The sequence below is a fragment of the Anomaloglossus baeobatrachus genome, chromosome 1 (assembly GCF_048569485.1).
Source record: "Anomaloglossus baeobatrachus isolate aAnoBae1 chromosome 1, aAnoBae1.hap1, whole genome shotgun sequence".
NCBI lineage: Eukaryota > Metazoa > Chordata > Amphibia > Anura > Aromobatidae > Anomaloglossus > Anomaloglossus baeobatrachus.
The window spans coordinates 344551717-344570321 of record NC_134353.1 but is presented as its reverse complement, the minus strand read 5'-3'; the positions used below and the strand labels follow the sequence as shown (position 1 = coordinate 344570321).

Genomic DNA, 18605 nt, shown 5'->3' with positions numbered 1-18605 from the left:
AGGCACAGACACACTCCGGGCTGGCTGGGTGTTGTAGTGCGCCGGGGACCGTACACTGAGCTGGTGTTCCTACAGTTTAACTGGGGGACTTTGTGTTCTGGGAACGCAGCGCCGACCCTCACTGGACCGGGCGGCGCTGCTGGGACTTGTGGTGCGCCGGGGATACGCCGACCGCGCTTTTACGGCGGCGGCGTTTATAACTCTAGTCCCCGGCTTTTGGGCCTAGGACGCCGGCAGCTCCGATCGTTCCCGCCCCCACCCTGTCAATCAGGGTAGGGGAGAGACGCTGTTTCACGGCAGCGACGAGGGCTGGAGCCTGATTTACATGCTCCAGCCCTCTCACTAGGCACAGAGGGAAGCAGGCTTCCCGCTCTTGGTCAGGAACGCCCAGGGCCCGCCCCCCTTCTTCTCTCAGGACGCCGGCAGCCATTACATGCATGTCTGGCTGGAGGAAGGACGCAAGGCTCTGGGAGACCTAGACTGAGGGGCTTTGGAAGACCACACACCCGCTCTTAAGCGGGCGGTAAGCGGCTTTTCAGCTGGCCCCTCTAGTGCCTCAGTGTATGTTAGTGTATTGTGTCACTGGACATAGATATTTATTGATTTCTTGCACTGTGAGGTCGCTTCCTGGCTGAATACCCCAGATCGCTCTGAGGAGGCAGCAACATGTCATCCACAAGACGCAAGGCTGCCAAGGCTAGGGCTGTGTGCACTGCGTGTGCTGCATGTGGGGCTGCTCTACCAGCAGGTTCCAAAGACCCCCATTGTGTGCAATGCTCAGATCCGGTGCTGCTTCGCCAGCCGGAGTCAGGAGAGATAGTGACCCAGGCTGAGACGCCTGTAAGTCCTGCCCCGGTGTCGGGGACAGACTTTGCAGTTTTTGCGGTTAATATGTCTGTGACTATGGCAAAAATCCTGGAAACTTTGCAATCCATGCCTGGGGCTCAGTCTATGGACACGGCGAGGTCTATGTCCTCTAATCCTCCGCAGTTGGATTTAATCCAGACTGCAAGGGGGTCCCCGGCTTCTCAGGATGAGTATAATGACTCAGATGATTGCCCCAGCCACCCCAAGCGGGCTCGCTGGGAAAGACCCTCAACGTCATCACACTGCTCAGGGTCTCAGCGCAATCAGTCTCCCTGTGATGTGTCTGAAGAGAGTGATCAGGAGTCTAATCCTGGAACCCCTCTCAATCTGGATACCCCGGATGGGGACGCCATGGTAAACGATCTTATCTCAGCCATCAATAGGCTGTTAGATATTTCTCCCCCAGCCCCTTCAGCAGAAGAGGCAGCGGCAGAGCAGGAGAAATTTCGTTTCCTCTATCCCAAGCGTAAATTAAGTGCTCTGTTGGATCACTCTGACTTCAGAGAATCAATCCAGAAACACGACGCTCATCCAGAAAAGCGTTTCTCTAAACGTTCTAAGGATACACGTTATCCTTTCCCCCCTGATGTGGTCAAGCGCTGGACCCAGTGTCCAAAGGTGGACCCCCCGATTTCCAAGCTTGCAGCTAGATCCATAGTTGCAGTGGAGGATGGCGCTTCACTTAAGGATGCCAATGACAGACAGATGGACCTTTGGTTAAAATCTGTCTATGAAGCTATCGGCGCGTCGTTTGCTCCAGCATTCGCAGCCGTATGGGCACTCCAAGCTATTTCAGCTGGTTTAGCAAAAGTGGATGCTATCTTACATCCAGCGGTGCCGCAAGTGGCGTCCCTTACCTCGCAGATGTCCGCGTTTGCGTCTTACGCTATCAATGCGGTCCTAGAATCTACCAGCCGCACCTCAATGGCGTCTGCCAATTCGGTAGTTTTGCGCAGAGCATTGTGGTTAAAGGACTGGAAAGCAGATGCTGGTTCCAAAAAATGTTTAACCAGCTTGCCTTTATCTAGAGATAGACTGTTTGGCGAGCCATTGGCTGACATCATTAAACAGTCCAAGGGTAAAGACTCCTCTTTACCCCAGCCCAGATCAAGCAAACCTCAGCAGAGAAAGTGGCAACAGAAGTTTCAGTCCTTTCGAGGTTCGGGCAAAACACAATTCTCCTCGTCCAAAGGGACTCAGAGGACGCAAAGAAACTCAGATTCCTGGCGGGCTCACTCACGCCCCAAGAAAGCAAATGGAGGAACCGCTTCCAAAGCGGCTACCTCATGACTTCCAGTCCCCTCCCTCCGCATCTCCGGTCGGGGGCAGGCTCTCCCGCTTTTACGACACTTGGATGTCACAGGTCAAAGACCGGTGGGTGACAGACATTTTGTCGCGCGGGTACAGAATCGAGTTCAGTTCTCGTCCTCCAGCTCGGTTCTTCAGAACCTCCCCACATCCAGACCGTGTAGATGTCCTGCGGCAGGCGGTGGACTCCCTAAGAGCGGAAGGAGTAGTGGTTCCTGTACCGTCTCAGGAACAAGGGAGAGGGTTTTACTCCAATCTCTTTGTGGTGCCAAAAAAGGACGGCTCGTTCCGTCCTGTTCTGGACCTAAAACTGCTCAACAAACATGTGCACGCCAGACGGTTCCGGATGGAAACCCTCCGTTCTGTCATTGCCTCAATGTCTCAAGGAGACTTCCTTGCCTCAATAGACATCAAAGATGCTTATCTCCACGTGCCAATTGCTACAGAACATCAACGTTTTCTACGTTTTGTGATAGGAGACGACCATCTTCAGTTCGCAGCTCTGCCATTCGGTCTGGCGACAGCCCCCCGGGTCTTCACCAAGGTCATGGCGGCGGTGGTAGCAGTCTTGCACTCTCAGGGACACTCGGTGATCCCTTACCTAGACGATCTACTTGTCAAGGCACCCTCTCAAGAGGCATGCCAACTCAGTCTACAGGCTACGCTGGAGACTCTCCAGACTTTTGGATGGATCATCAACTTTCCAAAGTCAAATCTGTCACCGACACAGTCACTAACGTATCTTGGCATGGAGTTCCATACTCGAGCAGCGAGAGTGAAGCTTCCGCTAAACAAGCAGCGGTCCCTACAGACAGGGGTGCAATCTCTCCTTCAGGGCCAGTCGCACCCCTTACGGCGCCTCATGCACTTCCTAGGGAAGATGGTGGCAGCCATGGAAGCAGTTCCCTTTGCGCAGTTTCATCTGCGTCCACTTCAATGGGACATTCTCCGCCAATGGGACGGGAAGACGACTTCCCTAGACAGGAAAGTCTCTCTTTCCCAGACGGCCAAGGACTCTCTACAATGGTGGCTCCTTCCCACCTCATTGTCTCAGGGAAGATCCTTCCTGCCCCCATCCTGGGCAGTGGTCACGACAGATGCGAGTCTGTCGGGGTGGGGAGCAGTGTTTCTACACCACAGGGCTCAGGGGACGTGGACTCCGCAAGAGTCCACCCTTCAGATCAATGTTCTGGAAATCAGGGCAGTGTATCTTGCCCTACTAGCCTTTCAACAGTGGCTGGAAGGAAAGCAGATCCGAATCCAGTCGGACAACTCCACAGCGGTGGCATACATCAACCACCAAGGAGGGACGCGCAGCCGGCAAGCCTTTCAGGAAGTCCGGCGCATTCTGAATTGGGTGGAGGACACAGCATCCACCATCTCCGCGGTTCACATCCCAGGCGTAGAAAACTGGGAAGCAGACTTCCTCAGTCGCCAGGGTATGGACGCAGGGGAATGGTCCCTTCACCCGGACGTGTTTCAGGAAATCTGTCGCCGCTGGGGGGTGCCGGACGTCGACCTAATGGCGTCTCGGCACAACAACAAGGTCCCGGCATTCATGGCGCGGTCGCGCGATCAAAGAGCTCTGGCGGCAGACGCCTTGGTGCAAGATTGGTCGCAGTTCCGCCTCCCATATGTATTCCCGCCTCTGGCACTCTTGCCCAGAGTACTACGCAAGATCAGATCCGATTGCAGCCGCATCATACTCGTCGCCCCAGACTGGCCGAGGAGATCGTGGTATCCGGATCTGTGGCATCTCACGGTCGGCCGACCGTGGTCACTTCCAGACCGTCCAGACCTGCTGTCTCAAGGGCCGTTTTTCCATCAGAATTCTGCGGCCCTGAACCTGACTGTGTGGCCATTGAGTCCTGGATCCTATCGTCAACAGGCTTATCCCAGGGAGTGGTAGCCACAATGAGACAAGCTAGGAAGTCAACTTCTGCTAAGATCTACCACAGAACGTGGAAGATTTTCTTAACCTGGTGCTCTGCTCAGGGAGTGTCTCCCTGGCCATTTGCATTGCCCACTTTTCTGTCTTTCCTGCAATCAGGGTTGGAAAAGGGCTTGTCGCTCAGCTCCCTTAAAGGGCAAGTCTCGGCACTATCCGTGTTTTTTCAGAAGCGTCTAGCACGTCTTCCTAAGGTGCGCACGTTCCTGCAGGGGGTCTGTCATATTGTGCCCCCGTACAAGCGGCCGTTGGATCCATGGGATCTGAACAGAGTACTAGTGGCTCTCCAGAAACCGCCTTTCGAGCCTCTCAAAGAAGTTTCTTTTTCTCGCCTGTCACAGAAAGTGGCGTTTCTTGTTGCGATCACATCGCTTCGGCGAGTGTCTGAGCTGGCAGCTCTGTCATCCAAGGCTCCCTTCTTGGTGTTCCACCAGGACAAGGTAGTGCTGCGCCCCATTCCGGAGTTTCTCCCTAAGGTCGTATCCTCGTTTCATCTTAATCAGGATATATCCTTGCCTTCCTTTTATCCTCATCCGGTTCACCGGTATGAAAAGGACTTGCGTTTGCTAGATCTGGTGAGAGCACTCAGGATCTACATTTCCCGCACGGCGCCCATGCGCCGTACCGATGCACTTTTTGTCCTTGTCGCCGGTCCGCGCAAGGGGTTGCAGGCTTCTAAAGCCACCTTGGCTCGATGGATCAAAGAACCAATTATAGAGGCCTACCGTTCTGCTGGGCTTCCGGTTCCTTCAGGGCTAAAAGCCCACTCAACCAGAGCCGTGGGTGCGTCCTGGGCATTACGGCACCAGGCTTCGGCTCAACAGGTGTGTCAGGCAGCTACCTGGTCGAGTCTGCACACTTTCACCAAGCATTATCAGGTGCATACCTACGCTTCGGCGGATGCCAGCTTAGGTAGAAGAGTCCTGCAGGCGGCAGTGACATCCCCGTAGGGGGGGGCTGTTTTGCAGCTCTAACATGAGGTATTTCTTTACCCACCCAGGGACAGCTTTTGGACGTCCCAATCGTCTGGGTCTCCCAATAGAGCGCTGAAGAAGAAGGGAATTTTGTTACTTACCGTAAATTCCTTTTCTTCTAGCTCTTATTGGGAGACCCAGCACCCGCCCTGTTGTCCTTCGGGATTGTTTTTGCTGTTTGCGGGTACACATGTTGTTCATGTTGAACGGTTTTTCAGTTCTCCGATGTTACTCGGAGTTAATTTGTTTAAACCAGTTGTTGGCTTCCTCCTTCTTGCTTTGGCACTAAAACTGGAGTACCCGTGATACCACGGGGGGGTATAGCCAGAGGGGGAGGGGCCTTGCACTTTTAATGTAGTGCTTTGTGTGGCCTCCAGAGGGCAGTAGCTATACCCCCAATCGTCTGGGTCTCCCAATAAGAGCTAGAAGAAAAGGAATTTACGGTAAGTAACAAAATTCCCTTCTTCACAATACACCTCTATATAGAAAACTCCATGGTTACCTAACTTGCATTGTTTGGAGGGTTTTGGGATCTGGGCTTTGAGAGGGATAAATAGATTCACACATATTGTGGAGGGTGGCCAAGTCAGAGGCTTCCCTCAGTTGCAAGCAGAGTTTGAGATCCAGAATTCGGAGTTTTATAAGTACTTGCAACTGAGACATGCCTATCAGGCAGAAATCTCTATTACGGGTAGAGCATTGGAGCAGAACAAAGTCATGCAACGCATAGCAACCTCTAGAGGCTCAGCGGGAGTGATCTCTCGTTTATATTGGGATCTATTATATCTGGTGCACCGGAATTGTCCAGTAAACGCAAAAGAAAAATGGGAACGAGCTATAGGACCTATTGAGGACAACCAATGGGTAGAAATTTTAGAAAGAATTCCTAGTCTATCATTGGGGGAGGCATTACAGACTGTCACACCTGTACGTTATTCACCAAGTATATCGCATTCCTAGATTCCTGTTTGATATTGGAGTTAGAACTGACCCCTTCTGCCCGCGATGCAAAATGTTTCGCAGATCTGTTACAAATGATGTGGTCGTGTCCTGATATCGAACATTACTGGAGAGAGGTGACAGAAATAATCAATAGCGTATATACGATAGAGACGAGCTTAACTCCCTTTGTATGTATTTTGGGATACGTGGAGGATTTACCTTTTGGAGGAGGAGGGCAAAATGGCCGTATCTAGACTGATATATTGCCAGGAAATTAATCGCTCAACACTGGATCTCGGACCACAGTCCTACAATATCTGAATTAAAAAGTTAATTGGGTGATAAATGTGGAGAAAAGTATATATCGGAAAAGAAATGGCATAATCAAATTTGAAAACATATGGGCACGATGGATAGACTGGTCAGGGTTGGCTTCGAGGGAACTGATTAGGTTTAGATTGGGCTTACTCTAAATTGATAGCAAGGGGCAAAGGGCGAGAAATTTCTGCAGAACTTATCTATAATGATGACGGAGGTTTGGAGAGAAGAGAGTAGCATGGGAACAGGTTAGATTCTTCATCAAAAATGACATTTAAACGTGTACAATGCCAAACAAAGCAAAAACTCATAAAGAAAAACAAGTCTAATTGGATTAATTGATAAACGTAATAATGGTACTTAAAAACTTTTGTCTAGGAATGTGTGGAGCTGCAGATCTGACATTTTCTCTCCTTTCTACAAGACTGTTTGTTTAATGTTTGTTGGGGAGGGGGGTAGAGGCTGGGTAGTCTCCAATGTTTATTTGGTTGTAACTTGTAAAACTTTAATAAAAAACATTTAATTAAAAAAAAAGAAATGGTCATTGGCTGGGCTTCAAAGGAGACCGTTGTGTATAGCACAAGTGATCAGACAGGCTATAGTCCCCTGAGGTGGGTAATAAATATAGTGAAAAGTTAAAAACAAACTCAAATCATCCCATTTATCCCCATTAAAAATATAGAGAATAAAAAAAATACATGTGGTATTTCACAGTTCAGAAAAGTTAATTACCAAGATATACAAATAATTAACCCAATCAGTAAACGATGTAAACTTAAAAAAATCACCAATTCTGTTTTTTTTTTTTTTTTTTTTAATTTTTGCTTTTTGCGATGCTGCAAAAAAATGCTATCAAACTATCAAAACATACATCTATCCCAAAGCTTTTTCTCATCTCGCAAAAATATGCCATCAACGAAAAATTAAAACATCACTGGTATAGGAAATTGGCAACCCCCCCAATTATTTATTTATTTTTTATATATTGTTTTTTTTTTTTCTTACAAACTCCTGATTTTTTTTTTTTCTTTTTTCAACCACTAAAATAATAAAGATAACTGGACACGTTTAATATTGCTGTAATACTGATGAGGGGAATCATATTGCTTGGTCTTTGTTTCCACATCATGTACGCTGTAAAAATAAGTCTCAAGAAACAATGTCAGTATTGAGTATTTTTTTTTTTTTTTTTTTTTTTTTTCTTTCTTTCCTTCACAATTTCACCACACTAGAATTTTTTTTCAAAATTTTTCAGTACACTATGTGGTAAAATGAAGAGAGCCATTCCAAAGTACAACTTAACCCGCAAAAAATAAGTTCTCAAACAGAAAAATAAAAAAGTTATGGCTCTGGGAAAAAGGAAAGGAAAAAACCCTTTCAGCCCCCAGGCGCTTTAAGTTTTTTTTTTTTGCTCCCCTTCTTCCGAGAGACGTAACTTTTTTTATTTTTCCGTCAATCTTGCCATATGAGGGCTTGTTTTTTGCGGGACAAGTTGTACTTTTAAATGAAACCATAAGTTTTACCATATAGTGTATTGGAAAACAGCAACAAAAATTTCAAGTGTGGAAAGACTACAAAAAAAGTGATCGCACAATAGTTTTTGGGATATTTTATTTACCGTGTTCACTATATGGTAAAACTGATGTGTTACTGTGATGCCTGAGGTCAGTGCTAGATTGTAGACACCAAACATGTATAGGTCTACTTGTATCTAAGGGGTTAAACAAAATTAACAAGCTTGTCCAATAAAAGTGGCGTACGTTTTGCGCCATTTTCCAAAACCTGTAGCGTTCTCATTTTTTGGGATCTATGGCTCATTGACTGCTTTTTTTTTTTGCGCCTCGAGCTGACATTTTTAATGGTACCGTTTTTCGCAGATGCTACATTTTGATCGTCTGTTATTGCATTTTGCGCACAACTTTGAGCGACCAAAAAACGTAATTTTGGCGTTTGGAATTTTTTTGCCGCTACGCCATTTACCAATCAGATTAATTTTACATAGATCGGGCAATTCTGAACGCGGCGATACCAAATATGTGTATATTTTTTTATTTTTTTAACCCTTTAATTTCTCTGACGCCTCATTGGGGGACACAGGACCATGGGTGGTATGCTGCCTATCCATAGGAGGACACTAAGTAGATGCAAAAGCATAGCTCCTCCTCTGCAGTATACACCCCCTGGCCGGGTCAGGCAAGCTCAGTTTTAGCTTAGTGTCTATAGGAGGCACATCTCTGCAGACTACTGCAGCAAGAATTTTTTGTTTTTAGAGGGCGACTGTTCCTTCGGGGAAAGAGGGGTAATTTGAACTTTTTAGGATATTTTTTCTTTTTTCTTTTTTAAAACTTTTTTTTTTTTATTTTACTAGTCCCCCTACGGGGCTATATGGATCAGCAATCCGATCACTCTGTCATATCTGCTGATCACAGCTATACAGCTGTAAACAGCAGATATGCTCACTTTCTGCTTCACTTGGCTCCGGGCTGAGTGAAACCAAAAGCAATTCATGTGAGCTACAGGAGTCATCACATGACCCTGTGCTACCATGGCAACCACCGAAAGTCACATGATCATGCACGTATTTCCGGTGGAGGTGGCGGTAAGTAAAAGTAATGGCCACGCGCATATACGTCTCGCTGCCGGACTTTGGCAGCGGGATATAAGGGGTTAAAAGTTGCAGGTAGAAGTGATTCAATACTTTGTAGGACCACATTTTGCTGCAATCACTGCTGCAACTCTTTTGGATATGTCTCTACCAGCTGTGCACAGCTAGAGGTTTTTTTTTTTTATGTAATACCATATTTTTAAAAAAATGCAAAATTGCTTTAGCACAGTGAGGTTGGATGGAGGCATCTGTGAGCAACCATTTTTAAGTCTTGCTACAGATTCTGAATGGGATTTATGTCTGGACTGTGACTAAGCCAGACACATGAATATGCTTTGATCCAAGCCTTTCCGTTGTAGCTCTGGTGGTATATTTAGGGTCGTTTTCCTGATGGAAGGGGAACCTTCGCTCCAGTCTCAAGTCTTTTTTCCAGCCTCTAAGGGTGTGTGCCCACAATCCGTTTTCACAGCGTTTTGTAAGCAGAATTCTTCAGCTATGTCCAAAATGCTGCGCTGCACAGTACAAGCACAGTGGATGGGATTTCTAGAAATCTTGTGCCCACTGTGCTTGTTGTTTTCTACAGCCAACACTGACCTGTGGGCGTGGCTTTCTGACCCCCAGCATGGCAATTGTTTGCTGCGGTGTCACAGTGGTCCTCCACAGGGAGAACAGAAGAGAGTTCACAACTGCCCGAGACTGGATCACGGACTTGGGCAGCTGAGTTCTCCTGCGGAGGAGACTTGCGGCCCCACAGGTCAGGATCCGCTACATCCAGGATGCAGCGGGTTCTGATCGTGCGCTCGTACCTAAAGAGGTTTTCCTCCCAGATTTTCCCTGTATTTAGGTCCATCCGTCTTCGCATCTACTCTGATCAGCTTCCCTGTACCTGTTGAAGAGAAGCATCGCCATAGCATGATGCTGCCACCACCATGTTTGACTGTAGGATGGTGTTTTCATAGTCATGTGCAATGTTCGTTTTCCACCAGACCTAGTTCTTTACATTTATCCCAAAAAGTTCTACTTTGGTCTCATCTGACAGAAGCAGCTCCTTCCATATACCATGTAGGGGACACAGCGAGCATGTGGAAGAAGGTGCCCTGCTCAGATGATAGCAAAGTCTGAGCACCATAACAGCAGGCACGGAGCCTTTCAGCAGCCCCTTAACTACTATGGCAACCCAGGTGCACCCCACTGTTTTGACAGAATGGAATATAAGGGGATTATTTACTTGCGGTAAGTGCACAAACTTTATTTATTTTTTTTCAAGATCCTTTAGTGGACTAATTAGTATTAGCCATCTGTGGAAAAAAAACGCCCCCAAAAAGACACATTTGGCATCGCAAGCTCTGTAACGACCTGTGCTGTATCATTATTTATCCCAAATGGTGAAAACCACAAGAAAAAAAAAATGAATGCCAGAATTGTTTCTGTTTTCACAAGTAAATGAAATAAGTGATCAAAATTGTATGAGCTTCCAAAAATTAAAGTTTCTCTGACGCCTCATTGGGGGACACAGGACCATGGGTGTTATGCTGCTTATCCATAGGAGGACACTAAGTAGATGCAAAGATGTTAGCTCCTCCCCTGCAGTATACACCCCCTGGCCCAGCCAGGCTACTCCAGTTTTAGCTTAGTGTCTATAAGAGGCACATCTCTGCAAACTACTGCAGCAAGAATTTTTTGTTTTTAGAGGGTGACGGTTCCTTAGAGGACCGATTTCTCAAAACCATCAACAGGCGGGAACGCGGAGTATCGCCTCCCCGTACCCCCTCATGCGACGCTGGATCCTGGGCTGTTACTCACTGGACGACAGGTTTCATGGCACTGATTTTCCAGAGCCCAGAGCAGATGAAAACTTCCTCAATCCCTCTTGCAGGCTCTGAGTTGATACACGTTCTGCACCAAGTGTGACCAGGCATCAGACTGCCATCTCCACAGGAGCTGAGGTGAGATCATTCCGATTTTTCCAGAGCACAGAGCAGATGAAAATTTCCTCACTCCCTCTGGCAGGGTCTGAGTTGATACATGTTCTGTGACCGGGCACAGCAGGCGTCAGAATCTGCACACTGGCTCCCTGACAGGAAATTGGAGCAAAAGTCACACTGACTGGATGCACATGGGCTGTGATTGCAGACTCCTGCAGGGCATTCCACCTGTGGCAGGGGGAGGGGAGAGCTCCCAGGACTCAGTGCAGCCGCAGCTGTGGTACACTTATAGAGGTTTTCCTGTCCACCATTGTTGTGCCGGGCTGGAGGAGGGAAGGGGAGTCCCTTCCCACCATTTTTTGTTTTTTTATTATATTTTCTCATGCCTTCTTGTCAAAGCTAAGCCCCGTCCCCTCCGACACTCGATAAGCCACTCCCCCCCCCTCACACAGGATCTGCAGAGCATAGCTCCCTCTTGTTCTGATCAGAGCCTGTGGGCGTGTCTCAGAGCTGGCTTCCTCCTTCCCACAGGAACTGTGACACAGGAGGAGGGGGGGTAAGGGCCATCAGTGTTCTGGGTGAGTTATAGCCTCACTTGCATATTAGCTATGCAGAGCATTGCTCCCTCATTACAATCAGTTTGTGGCTCATCAGCCAGGGGCTGCAGTCACATGTTTTATGCCCTGCACAACTACAGCAACAACTATAAGACGCTGAGCTACTAGGGAATGATAGCACCTCTTCCTTCTGTGAGTCCGGTGCCCCTGTAGCTTACCCCCCCCCCACCACCACCGCAACAACCGCTGCCAGCCCAGAGCCTACGGCTCCCAGTCCCCCAGAATGGGCACAGTTCCCAGAACCTGGTGCTGGCTATGCAACATCGTCCTCACACCCCTTGGGGCCCCTGGACAGAACGCAGCCTGATGACACCTCTATAGAGGGTCCTTCTGATAAGAATCAGCCCTCTACTTCACCGGTTGCAGATCAGAAAAAGGGCATGACCCCCATGGTTCTCCCTCTTGGGTACACAGATCGGGTTCTCCCACATGTTCCGTGGTCTCTAAGGAGCCGGAGGAAGGGGAATGAGGTTTGTACCGGGATGATTCCTTGGTTTCAACCTCCCCGAGCGATCAAGCTGCGATGGACTTAGTGCAGCAATCAACCAAAACTCTGCATGTGGAAGATCTCCCATCCACTATTACTGACCCGGCGGTCTCCTTTAAAGGGGTGAAGAAACCTCCAAAAAAAAAATTAAAGGGGATTTTAACGCCGCTTCGGTATCCGTAAACTCATGGAGTCCCGGTACCCCTTTGGCTTAGCTGTCTCTAAGGGCTTGGCTGATCCGGCCTCGGTGGACCCTCACCCGGCTTCCGCCTGCCTGAAGGACCACTCCTGTCTTTTACTTGATGGATCCTCCTTCACGGACCCGACAGACAGACTAGTGGAGCAGCTCGATCGCTCTGCCTCGAGGCCGCGGGTCCCTCTCCCCTTCCGTGTGGGTCGCACAGGCACCAGGACTACCAGGTTCCCTCAGACCCTCACAGATGTAACAGTTCACATTGCTGCGACGGCAGAGTACCTCATGCAGGCCTCTCTCGGCGCTGCTACCTGCGCAGTTATTGCCACCTCAAATACCATAGCCATCCGTAAGGCCCTCTGGTTCCGATAATGGAGAGCGGACTCTGTCTCGAAGAAGCCTCTCACAGTACTCCTTTCCAGACCGATGGTTTGCCGATCATCTGGACAGGCTTTTTTTTTTTTTTTTGTCTGACGCCACAGGAGGAAAAGAGTACCTCCCTCCCCCACCTCTAGCCCAGGATGTTTTTTACTAGACACGCAGGGCCCAACCTTCTCAGCCCTCCTCGAGTCCACCTCGTCCTGGCAGTCTAGACAAAGACCAAGGAGTCTCGTCCTCCTCCATCTGGGCCGCCGCCTCAGACCACAAATGGGAGTGATACCTTGTGTCTTCCGGTTACCACATTGAATTCTGGATCCGATCCCCTGGTCAGTCTTTTCTCTCAAATCCCCCCCCCCAAAGGCTCTAAAACACCACGAGGCCTTCTCCTCAGCAATCCACTCCCTCCAAACGGCGGGGGTGATGGTACCTGTTCCGGACGGCGAGAGGTTCAAGGCCTTCTATTCCAACCTCTCGTGGTCCTCAAAAAAGGACGGGTCAGTTCGTCCCATCCTGGACCTCTAACACCTGAGCAAACCTGTGCACGTAAGGAGATTCAGAATGGACTTCCTAGGGTCCATTATTACCTTTATGGTCGAAGGAGAATTCCTTGCCTCCCTAGCTATCAGGGACACATACCTGCACATACCCATCGCTCCAGCTCACCAAAAGTTCCTCCGCTTCGCAGTTCAGGACTTCTTTTTTTCATTTGTGGCCCTACCCTCGGCTCTGCCACAGCACCAAGGGTCTTAACTAAGGTCATGGCGGCCGCCATGAGTGCCCTTCATGCCAGGAGAGTGACTGTTCTGCCTTGCTTGGATGACCTCCTCATCAAGGGCTCAACCAGCGTGCAGATCTCTGTGGGCACCCTATCCCGCTTAGGGCGGCTTCTGACTCCAGTCAAATCATCCCCGGTCCCGTCAAAATCCGTCACCTCCCTGGCCATGTCCCTGGACACTCTTCGGGGCTTGATATTTTCCACTCAAGACAAGGTGACTGCTCTACAACAAGCGGTACACTGCCCTCTACGTACTCCTCTCGCTCCATACGATTCAGTATAAGAGTGCTAGGTAGGATAGCGGCGGCTATAGAGGCAGTGCTGCTTGCTTAGCCACACCACCGCCCACTGCAGCTTGCGCTTCTAGCTGCCTGGGACAAGAGCCCCTTTTTCCTTGGACGAACTTTTCACCTGACACCTTCAGTCAGGTATGCGCTTTGCTGGTGGCTTCAGTCCTCTTCCATATCGAGGAGGAGTTTTTCTCCCCCAAGTGGACTGTCTACTCCTGACCACGGACGTCAGCCTCTTAGTCTGGGGCGCAGCGTACTGGCTCCACACTACTTCGGGACGTTGGACACCCCAGGAGTCTTCCCTTCCCAGAAATCATCCTGAAAATCAGCGCGATCTTCTCGAGCTCAGGTCATTCCCCCCCTTCTGCTAGCAGGTCGTTTGATTCAGGTCCAATTGGACAATGCAACAGCTGTGGTGTAGGTCAATTGTCAGGTAGGTACCATCAGCAAAACAGCTTATCTCGAGGTCCTCAGGATCCTCACCTGGGCCGAATCAACAGGAGTCTGTGTTTTCAGCGTTACACATACCGGAAGTCGAGAACTGGGTGGCGGACCTTCTAAGTCGCCAAGGTCTGGCTGCCGGAGAGTGGTTTCTCCACCCAGAAGTGTTCCCACACATCTGCACTCACTGGAGTACACCAGACGTGGATCTAATGGCCTCAAGGTTGAACGCAAAAGTACCCGCGTTCTTAGCCAGGTCACGTGATCCACAGTCCATTGGCGCGGATGCTCTAGTCTCCTGAAGTCGTTTCAGTCTGCCTTACATGTTTTTCGCCTCTGCCCCTGCTGCCGCGAGTAATCAGGAAGATCAAGGCAGAAGGAGTCCCGGTGATACTAATAGCACTGGACTAGCCCAGGTGCGCCTGGTATGCTGAATTAGTACAATTGCTCATGGCACCTCGTAAGCATCCCAGACCTGCTGACCCAAGGGCCCATTTTCAGAACTCCAGAGCCCTGAAGCTGACGGCCTGGCCATTGAGACCTGGACTTTAACAAGAGCGAGATTCTCTCCTGCGGTCATCTCCACCATGTACAGTGCCCGAAAGCCGGCCTTCATCCTGTTTTTACCACCGTACGTGAAAAACATTCCTTTCCCAGTGCAGGGAATCTAATGTCCAACCTATGCCTCTGGCGATCCCCAGAATTCTTGATTTTATTTTTTTTTTTTTGCAGTCAGGTTGCAAAAGGGGTTGGCCCTCAGCTCCCTTAAGGGGCAGGTTTCATCTCTCTCGATATTCTATCAATACCGCCTAGCTTGCAATCCGCAAGTCAAGACTGTCCTCAAGGGTGTTTCCCATCTAATTTCCCTGTATAAACGGTCGCTGGACCCATGGGACCTCAATCTCGTTTTGGACTGTATCCAGAGGTCCCCTTTTGAACCTCTTAAGGAATCTTCTCTTGCTCTTCTCTCCTGGAAGGTAACATTCTTAGTGGCGATTACGTCCATCAGAGAAGTTTCGGAACTGGCAGCACTCTCTTGCCGCGAACCCTTTCTGATCTTTCATCAGGACAAGGTGGTTCTACGCCCCCTTCCGGATTTTCTTCCGAAGGCTACTTCCCCGTTTTATATGAACGAGGACATTGTCCTGCCTTTCCTTTTGTCCACACCCAGTCCATAGGGTGGAAAGGGTTCTATATTCGCTAGACCTTGTGAGGGCTCTCGGATATTACGTACCTAGGACAGCCCCTTTAGGAGCATAGACTCCTTGTTTGTCATTCTTGAAAGGCCTAAGAAAGGAGAGGCAGCTTCATAGGCAACGCTGGCTCGCTGGATTCGCTCTGTGATCCAGGAGGTCTACTGCTTGCAACTCAAGCCCATTCCTAGTGGGCTGCGGAGTCCTTCCACATGAGCAGTTGGCGCCTCTTGGGCCATTAGGCATCAGGCTTTAGTGGAACAGAGGTGTAAGGCTGCGACCTGGTCTTGCCTACATACTGTTTCAAAGCATTACTGAGTCCATACCCAGGCTTCGGCGAACCTAGGTAGGAAAATTCTGCAACGATAGTGGAGTACCTATCTCAGTAGGCGCTCCTGGCTATCTGGGACTGGTTCCTAGTCCTTGGGTTGCGTTGTTTATTGTTTACCCACCCATGAACTGCTTTAGGACGTCCCATGGTCCTGTGTCCCCCAATGAGGCGTCGGAGAAAAACGGATTTTTGTGTACTCACCGTAAAATCGTTTTCTCTTAGCCATCATTGGGGGACACAGCACCCTCCCTTTTGCCCTGTTGGGCCTTAGCTTTTTTCTGTCTCAGTGCTTTTTTGTTATGAGTATTCACTCACGTTTTTTGTTACTTGTTCTCCTACTGCTTGTGTACTAAAACTGAAGTAGCCTGGCTGGGCCAGGGGGTGTATACTGCAGGGGAGGAGCTAACATCTTTGCATCTACTTAGTGTCCTCCTATGGATAAGCAGCATAACACCCATGGTCCTGTGTCCCCCAATGATGGCTAAGAAAAAACTATTTTACGGTGAGTACACAAAAATCCGTTTTTTATGGCTGAGCGTTTGATGTGAAAAATGGAATAATTTGTTAGTGAATGACTGACTTGTCATTGTGGACTGGACATTCCCTTTAAGGGGTTAAACTGGTTCTATCAGTATGCATACTGCATCCACAGCAATTGTACATGTTTTTGAATTTTTTTACCTTTTTCTTTTCTATTTGAATTGTTTAGAATTGTAAACTCTGAAAGAATAGCAAAAGACCGGAATTCCAGGAGGACGGGTTTTTTGGAAGATTTTTTTCAGTCTTCAGCACTTGGATTTGTGGGCAATAGGTAAGACTATAAAGGCAAAACTGTTTTTTTTCCCATAACAGAAGGTACCAAATAACTTTGCCGTTATTGTTGATCTAGTTGATTTTTTGCATTAAAGGGAACCTGTCAAACTTTTACCCCTTCCCCTTTTCCTTTTCCAATCTGTTATGACACTGTAACCCTGTAAAAGATTTGTTTAAAGGGAAAAGTCTTATTAACCCCTTAATGACCTATGATGTAGCATTTTCGTCATACGTCAGCCCCATGGCTCGCCATGCTTTGTTGCCAGATGATGGCTGTGCTATTCTGTCATTTTATGCCGCTAACCGCTTCAAATGGAATGCCACTCTGCCCGACACTACTACTTTATTTACTCGTAAGTAAGATGTACCCCGAAAACTAGCTTTAACATGATTTTACAGGATTTGTGGTGTATGCTTGAAATAGAAGTCTTACTAAAAAATAATGGTAAGAAGCACAGCACTTCTGATGTTAAATGGGTGCTCTGGTTGGGTCCAACTCCGTAGAATACGAATATAATCGAGCCAGGCACTCCAATTTGATGAACGTATAGATGTATTTTTATTAACAGCAGCAAAAACCGTTCTATCAAAAAGACGTTTCTGTCAGTTGACCTTCATCAGTAGGAATTAGCTGTGTGTATGCACAAAAAGGATGAAGCAGAATGATTGATTAAAATTAAAGTATAGGCCTGGAAATGTGTAATGTATTGTCAGAAGATAAACACAGAAAAAAAGGAAGCTGATAACAACTGAATGTTGGTGATGAGCAGAACTGGCAGCTCTTCTCCAGAGAGTATTGGGAAATAATGGCAATGGTGACCAAAGGGGGGATAGGTTAAACATAATATCAGAGAAATGAACAGGAGTGCACGCGATGTCTGTCGGTTGTGCATTAAAATCCAAAGGCCAAATTAATTCTATTATGTTTTTATATGCTACCTTATATTCAATATATTATATTCAGGTTTTAATATATATATGTATTGTATTGTATTGTATATTATATTATATATATTATATTATAATATATATATTGTAAAACCTGAATATAATTTATTGAATATAAAGTAGCATATTAAAACACACACACACACACACACATATATATATGTGTAGGGCACCCCCCGATTGTAAGGCAGGGTAGCGGGGGGCCCGGGAATGTAAGGCCGCCTATGGGTGGTGGTCGCGGCGTAATGTAATGTAAGGCCGCATATCTCACCGGCCTGCGGCGCGTCCCGGGTCACCGCTCTTCCTGCTCACAGCTGATTGGCCGATCAGCCTGTAAGTCACAGGCTCCCTGCTGGCCATCAGCTCGAGCTGTGATTGGCCAGTCAGCCGGCTCGCAGCTGATTGGCCGAATCAGCCGCGACGTCACCGCCTGCAGGCGCTCGCTCCGATTGGTCCAGCGTCCCCGGCATCAGATACGTCAGCCCGGCACCGCAGAGGAGATCGAAGGAAAGTAACGGTAAGTTCCGAAACTCTGTGTGTGTGTGTGTGTGTGTGTGTGTGTGTGTGTACGGTATGTGTACGGTATGTGTATGGGTGCCGTATGGGGCTGTATGTGTCAGTGTGTGTGTGTACGGTACCGGTACGATATGTGTGTGGGTGCCGTGTGGGGCTGTACCGGTACCGTATGTGTCAGTGTGTGTGGTGGCAGAGTGGGGGGCAGAACCACTGTATGGGGAGGCTGCAGGGGGGAGGATGGGGTGGATGCCGGATTATGAAACAATGGGGAGGCTGCAGGGGGGAGGATGGGGTGGATGCCGGATTATGAAACAATGGGGAGGCTGCAGGGGGGAGGATGGGGTGGATGCCGGATTATGAAACAATGGGGAGGCTGCAGGGGGGAGGATGGGGTGGATGCCGGATTATGAAACAATGGGGAGGCTGCAGGGGGGAGGATGGGGTGGATGCCGGATTATGAAACAATGGGGAGGCTGCAGGGGGGAGGATGGGGTGGATGCCGGATTATGAAACAAAGGGTAGGCTGCAGGGGGGAGGATGGGGTGGATGCCGGATTATGAAACAATGGGGAGGCTGCAGGGGGGAGGATGGGGCGGATGCCGGATTATGAAACAATGGGGAGGCTGCAGGGGGGAGGATGGGGCGGATGCCGGATTATGAAACAATGGGGAGGCTGCAGGGGGGAGGATGGGGCGGATGCCGGATTATGAAACAATGGGGAGGCTGCAGGGGG

General features: G+C 48.7%; 1 protein-coding gene across 3 annotated transcripts in view; it reads left to right on the top strand.

Moving 5' to 3' along the window:
• Positions 1-18605, top strand: part of CENPC (centromere protein C) — a 290257-nt gene that overhangs the window by 121747 nt on the left and 149905 nt on the right. For all 3 annotated transcript variants that reach the window (XM_075352390.1, XM_075352389.1, XM_075352388.1), the window contains one exon: positions 16305-16406. In XM_075352390.1, the coding sequence (XP_075208505.1) occupies positions 16305-16406 (102 nt within the window). The remainder of the gene's footprint in view (positions 1-16304; positions 16407-18605) is intronic.